Source organism: Sphaeroforma arctica, assembly GCF_001186125.1.
Source record: "Sphaeroforma arctica JP610 unplaced genomic scaffold supercont1.974, whole genome shotgun sequence".
In the NCBI taxonomy this organism is placed as follows: domain Eukaryota; class Ichthyosporea; order Ichthyophonida; genus Sphaeroforma; species Sphaeroforma arctica.
The window spans coordinates 14,297-21,645 of NW_014039584.1; the positions used below are offsets into that span (position 1 = coordinate 14,297).

Sequence of the window (7,349 nt, forward strand, 5' to 3'; positions counted from 1 at the left end):
GTGTGTGTGTGTGTGTGTGTGTTATTGTGTGTAGTAGTCGTGTGTGTGTGTGTGTGTGTGTGTGTGTGTGTTTTGTGCGTGAAGCATTTCGTCAAGCGCTTGAAGACTTCGACATACCAAAAATAACAAAGCCACAAACAAGGCAGACATTTCATAAGCAATCCTGCAGTACCGGTGCGTGGTAAAATGAAGTAAGCGTCATGGAATAGAGATCCTTTTCGTATTCGAACCACGAGACATACCATGAAGTAGGGGCTGGCTGTGCGGGGCGATTGAAATTGCTGTTGTGCATGATTGCGACCAAGTCTTTAAGAAACTAAGCAAAGATGTATTCCATTGAAGGTATGGTTGTAAATATATATTAAATAGCGAGCTTCGGCCTGAACTCGGCTGTGTATGCATCTGAACCCGTTCAAAACTCCTTCTAAACGCCTTAAGAAATGGATAGATCCGCAAGACCATGGACATTCAATCGAAGATGGATATATTTGCTTTTCAACAATATAAACACATAGCAAAGTAGGAACCGTGGTAGGATATGACTATATATCTGTATACACATACGTACAGTGATCTATATTTATTTATATATATTTATAGATGACGTATTTTACGAAAATATACCCCCTCTGAACTGTCACCAGGCATCAGCCATCAGAGTTGGAGAGGTCTCACTCCCTCTGGGGGGGTCTGTGAGGCGTGAGCCCTGAATAGACTGGAGCCCCCCTGGCCGGCCCTGAGGTCTCAAGTCTTCAACTGATAGTCTGAAACCAGAAACTCAACTGAAAGCCTTACGAGAGCGGTTGCAGGTATTTTCCTGTGAAACCAGTACCGAACTTGCAATATATATCACATCACGGCGTCATATTGTTGGTCCCGGAGCGACCCAAAGTCCCAGACTCCCGTTAAGCCGCCCATATTCATGTCAATATCATTGGACAATATGTATCTGTATTACCAAAATGTTATAAAATATTACCCTGCGGGCGGGGCCTGAAGGCTGAGGGCTGAGAGCCTTGATGAGCCCTGAGGCTGTGTGTTTATTTTTTTAAGTATTTCATAGCCTCCCTAATCGCACGGCCACTGGATTTGAGTCTGCGCTAAATTTACGATTTCCGCTAAGTCGAAGAAACCTGATTTCTGCTCAAGACCCAAATCCAGAGAGCCATGCTAATAGAACTTGACAATCCTTGTACAGGCAAAATCTTTTAGGGTTTCAAGTCAAACAACCCCCCTAAAACCACATAGATATGTTACAAGTCGCATAGCCTTCAAAAAAAAAAAACAGAGAAGCTCGACTCGTCCGTGGCTCCGTGCTCCCTTATTTTCCAAAAACAAAAAATTACAAATAAATATTTCATCTCCTTCGGATATCGTCAGTCTTCACTCTTTCAGACTGTGTCGTAGAGTGTGGACTTTTAAGGTGTGGAGTTGTGGACTGTGAAGATGGAGAGGTAACAATCAACTGGATATTATAAATATCACATTCCTCAGCTTTCGACTCACATTTGGATTAACCCACATTGATCATAAATAGCCTTCCACACTCTCGAGTTATTCCACCACATTCCCCTCTGATTTTTCATTAATATCTTGTGCTACGTTTATCAGTTCTATTTGCATATTTTCGTGAACGTCTCTACTTTGTCTTTGGCTTTGGCTGATACTGTAACACACTGAGCAATTGCTTGTTCATACGTGTTCATCTCGAAACTTAGTCGATGCGCTTGTGTGTCTGTGTCTGTGTCTGTGTATGTGTCTCTGTGTCTGTGTGTCTGTGTGCGTGTGTGTGTCCGTCTGTGTTTGTGTCTATGTCTGTGTCTGTGTCTGTATGTGTGTGCGTGTGTGTATGTGTCTGTCTGTGTTTGTGTCTGTGTCTGTGTCTGTATCTGTGTCTATGCCTGTGTCTGTGTCTGTGTCTGTATCTATTTCTGTTTCTGTGTATGTTTCTCTGTGTGCAAATACAGACGAAAAGTCCGCTCGCCTAGAAAGATGGATACGTTTGCGACTCATCGGGGCTAAAAACTAGGGCTATAAATATTAAATACACAAATCAGCAGATATGTGTAGAAACTCCAAGCGCTGCGGTCCAAGAGTGTTCATTGAATGTTAACCTTCTTCGAAACTCACCAAAATTATATTCTCAACGAGAAGCCACTAAAATCTTTACATTCAAGTAAATTGAATAAATGGTTAGGTGCTGTATACCGTCGTATATCCGTAGATCCAGTCGTACAGTAGTACATTTCGATTTACAGAAATATTTACTAGAGCAAGAGACCTAAGAACACATTAGAGGATAGTTGGAATGCTTCTTTAACTAATAGATGCACGGCAGCACGACTCACGACTCACGAGTCGCGATTCTCTGGAAGTCTGTCCCTCGCTTTCTATTTATAAGTTTTATATAAATAAACACAGCCCTACTTGCTTTGGTAATTGGTAATATTTTTCACACAAAACCCGGGAGGTTTCCGAATTCCGACTTTCCGGAGGGTTGTGCTATTTAAAAATCATGTGATGCGTGGGATGTTTTTAATTTATACGAACCGCCTTTTGCGACAGTATTAAATTTGACCTGTTTTATATTCATCCTACCAAATACGGTAATTTTTTTTTGAAATATTTGGTGTTAAAAATAAAAATATGATGATGTATATATGTAAATAACTAAATATACAAAAGATCTTGACTTCATCTTGGTATAAAATACATACATCATACAATAGTTAGACTCATCAGCTGTAAAAAAATATTCTCGTCGTAGTTCTACAATTTTAACTATAGTATATATTCAAAGGTACGCTATATTCAAAGTCTCACTTTCGTCTAATACAAAATTTGTATATAACTACACCTCTTGTCATTTACTTTATTTTGGAGAAACATGATTGAGTTTGTGAACAGCCATGTATTTGGTCACGAGTGGTCCAACATCACACAGGCCAACTGGCAGAAGTATCCCAACGAACATAGCCCCCATATTAATTCAGTAGACATCGTTGAACGCAAAGTCACCGGTCCTGGTATTCTGGTGAGTTAATTCTAAATTCCTGGAATGTGTGATCCTATATTTTGCATTGTATACATTTATATATATATGTGTGTGTGTGTGTGTGTGTGTGTGTGTGTGTGTGTGTGTTTGTGTGTTGTGTGTGTGTATGTATGTATGTATGTATGTGTGTGTATAAATATATATATGTATATATGTGTGTGTGTGTGTGTGTGTGTGTGTACGTGTATGTGTATAGTTGTCTTCTATATATATATATATACATGTATATATTTATATATACATATATATATATATATATGTATATATGTATGTATGTATATATATGTAATTATATTTGTATACCAAATATATATATGTATATATATATATATATATATATATATAGTATATGTATGTAAAAATGTTTGTGTGTGTGTCTGTCTGTTTATGTTTGTGTGTTTTTGTGCGTTAATTTCTTTATATAAATATATATATATGTCTATATATATATATATATGTGTGTGTGTGTGTATGTATATGTGTTTGTGTTTGTGTCTGTATCTGTGTCTGTGTCTGTATTTATCTATGGATATATCTGTGTCTGTATGTATCTCTGTGACTGTGTGACTGTCCGTCTTTTCTTTGTTCATCTGCTAAAGCCGTTTTCCTGTAGATATATATATATATATATATATATAATTTGTATGCTATTTGTAAGTTATATGTATATATATCTATTTCTATTTCTATTTAAATATCTATGTTCTATTTATATTTCTATTTATAGATATATAAATCTGTATCTATATCTATATAAACATGTCTATGTATATTCACTCACATGTTATCTCACATCCATCTCAGGATACTGTCCGGCTCATTGGATGCAAGCAACAGGTTCCCTACTTATTGCGACGCCTGGTTGGTAGTGCAGACGACGAAGCGTATGTCTACGAAACATCGAAGGTTGATGTGCCCAACAGAACCATGAAGTTGGTTTCAAGGTGAGTGTGTACTCATGTCTTGTTTTAATGCAACATGTACTACAACTTGCGATACCTGCTCCTCTACCCTATACAATATATGGAATAGTGCTTGTAGTAGGCTATGTTATGAGTTTACGCTCGCTCCAGGGTATGTAAGGCGTTTGTGTGCTTCTGCTTCGGTTCATACATGCTTTGTGAACACGCATCAGTCTTCCAGATTCCCAGCATTCCCATGGACATACGGAACAAATGGGATGCCAGATAGTCCCGCTGTAGGCGGTGGTTCCGAACTGCTCAGCGACATTATATGTCACTCAGTTATATCATATCAAACAGAGCTCTCACTCTATTCCCAAGGAACGCTATAACATCCTAGCCAGCTGTATGTGGAAAAAATCGGCTCTACTCGGTTGTGTTAGTACTGACACGTGTACCGTTGCAGAATACATCCACACACACAGTCCCTCAAGTACTTGGGATTTAGGACGTAAACACTAAAATCTTAAAAGTATAACACTCCACTGTGTCCGTGTATGCTCAATATCCTAATTTTCAGCTATGCTTTGCAACCACGTCCTACCAATTTTCTCGCCGTGTGCAAGCGTGCGTGTGACAATGCTGCATCAGTTATGGGCAGTGCAACGTATTCAAATCACTCTACTAGAGCCCTGAAGCACACCAAAGATACACGCGTTATTCTGTACCCATATCCTCATATTCTAATGGCTTCTGCTATACCACTCCACTATACACGCGACTACCGATCTTAGGACACACTCCTGAGTTGGTTATTGATGGGTGGAGCATTGTGCTGTTCCCATATTGTTTGCGTCATGTACGTACGTATGTATCTGTACATAGTCGCTTGCCTCTTGTATAGCGCGGCTGAACGTATGCGATCCCAACCACTCACTTCTACTTCTGAACTACGGTCACTCAACCGTATTCGATACTTTGGCCTTTTCTCTGACTGTAGAGATGTGGCCTTCAGCTTTGCAGATCGAATGTAACTGATGTTCTGACTTTTCTTATCATTGCTTTATCTGATGTTTGGAACCTATCGGTTATTGCCTATGTCCGGTAGTTTTAACGCTATCGGTAGGTGCGTATCTCCGATACTTGTAACTTTATCAGTAGTTGCGTATGTCTAATCATTTGCACTTTATCAATATCTACAGAAACGTGACCTTCAGCAAACTGGTGACTGTGGACGAAACCTGCACGTACACGCCCAACCCCATTGATGAAAGCACCACACTATTCGAGCAGCGCGTGAGAATCACAGCCATCGGAGTGCCGGGTTGGATAGTGAATAGTGTAGAGGCGGTCATGGCTGACAATTATAAGAAGACTGCTTCCAAAGGTGTGTATGTTGTCCCAATACCGTGTGCATTTGTACGAAGAGTTAGAGTGCACTTGCACTACCATCTAGTTAACCACGCCTGCATAGACTTGTGCATATAGTATTGCGAAGATTTTCATAGATGGTGCTCGTACGAATGTATGTTGCTTACAGGATAGTGCTTGCTGCACTGACTGAGATTTTCAACCACGTAGCTATATATATTATAATGTTTATATTATTTATATATGTATGTATGTATCTGTGAGTGTATGCATGTATATGTATATATATATATATATATATATATATACAGTCGTACAGCATCAAAGCTTATTGAGCTTGGATTCACCCAAGTACACTCCTTCGCTCCCAGGACGCAACGCGCTGAATGAGGTGTGTGACATGGTGGTGCTGTCTCCGTTCTCTGTGGTCGAGCATATGATGGAGGAAGCAAGAGATGAGATGCAGAAGATGACCTCAGACTTCAGCCGGCGTGCGTCTGAGAGGCTCAGCTCGGTGTTTGATTGGGATAGCAAACCCGGCAAGAGCGGGCAACCCGAGAGTGCGGAGGCGGATACAAAAGAGGAAAGGAAGTAGATGCTGGGGTTAATTTTAGCGACAGAACAAGCAGCCTTTTCTTCCATATGCTTGTGTTGAAGTGCTGTGCCTGGACAGTCACACGGTCACAGTCACACCACGCCAAACATGTCAGTTGCACGGTATACGCCTGTCATGCGGGGTGTCTCGATATTGTACTATCGTAGCTTAATTTGCCCATTTTATGTGTAAGACACATCCGCAATCATGATAGGGCGACATCGAAATCATCATATATACCATATACTTACAGAAGCATTATATATTACATATACTTTCAGAAGCATCTTATATTCCATATACTTATCGCGCCTGTTTCTCCGCACATCACTTACAAGTGTGACTCGTGAACAGCCACTCATCCGGCGTGCTGTGGAAGTTTAACTGCGCGATACTCCAGGGTTTTAAGGTTTTATGCTATACTCCGGGCTCGCACGAGCAGTTCTAGCGGTACAACTACCACCTCAGTGCTTGCAGCATCTCAGCGCTAAGGTGGGTGGCACTGTAATATCTCGACCAACTCAGCCACCCGCCAGTGTTTGCACTGAAGCGGTGACTCTACCATTCTAGCAGATGTTAAAGTGTGAAAGTAAGACAGCTGAGCTGTTGTAAGATCTCAATCAGATGTCTTCACACCGCCTGTGATAAAATCGTATAATGGGCTCCCTTCGAGATAGTCATGTGGGAAGTGTACAGCAATGAGTATCCAGCACGCGAGTGAATATATCCGAGTGGCCTTTGCTTCCTGCCCTCGGCCTGAGAGTTGATTTAAATCACACAGTGGAGCGTATGTAAATTGTACGATAGCACCTAAATAAAAGAAAGTGTGTCTTTGGTCTGATTTTTCGGCTACAAATGGTTCAATTCGCTGTTTTTGTTTTTGTTTTACCCGCTTGACATCTGTGAAAAATGTTATCATAGTGGGTATCAAAATCTGAAATTAGTAGGGCAATTCCCTTCGAGATAAAATAATCATAGTCCGTATACATATCACAGAATAACGACTACAATACTGAAATAAGTACGACAGGCACACGTGTGATTGGTAAAATGTATCACTCCGGGCGTCTGTTTTCTGCTACCTGACAACTAAAAATTGAAGTTTCTGTGAATTTCCTTCAGATATTTCAAATGGCCACAAATATTTAATTTTATCGTGAATTGAGCTCCACCATTTATTACATTTTAGTTGTGATTCCGTCGGTTCGTTTTGTTCATTTGGGATACAGTCTGTTTGAAGGCTTTAAAACTGCCTAATTTACCAACGCCAAAATCAAAATTATGTGTGCGAATACTACTGTATACTACGTTCGAATACCGGTATTGTTGTGGAAATATGTCCACTCTCCCATTCATTTGACATTTCTTTGAATTCTGTCGAGGTGCGCTGTTTTGTAACTATTCGCCGATTGGCCATCCGACAAAA

At 40.2% G+C, this 7,349-nt stretch overlaps 1 protein-coding gene across 1 annotated transcript; it reads left to right on the plus strand.

Annotated features, from left to right (window-relative positions):
- The first annotated feature begins 2,833 nt into the window (after positions 1-2,833).
- SARC_09510 (hypothetical protein) lies at positions 2,834-6,770 on the plus strand. The gene is made up of 4 exons (XM_014296472.1): positions 2,834-3,034; positions 3,860-3,999; positions 5,160-5,344; positions 5,700-6,770. The coding sequence occupies exons 1-4, from the start codon at positions 2,888-2,890 to the stop codon at positions 5,921-5,923; spliced, it is 696 nt and encodes a 231-aa protein (XP_014151947.1). The 5' UTR covers positions 2,834-2,887; the 3' UTR covers positions 5,924-6,770.
- The last annotated feature ends 579 nt before the right edge of the window (positions 6,771-7,349 follow it).

Excerpts from the sequence above, each read along its gene's own strand:
- SARC_09510 (XM_014296472.1), top strand. The coding sequence starts at position 2,888 with ATGATTGAGTTTGTGAACAGCCATGTATTTGGTCACGAGTGGTCCAAC. Across the intron at positions 3,035-3,859 it reads TCACCGGTCCTGGTATTCTG|GATACTGTCCGGCTCATTGG; the intron begins GTGAGTTAATTC and ends CATCCATCTCAG. Across the intron at positions 5,345-5,699 it reads TAAGAAGACTGCTTCCAAAG|GACGCAACGCGCTGAATGAG; the intron begins GTGTGTATGTTG and ends CTTCGCTCCCAG.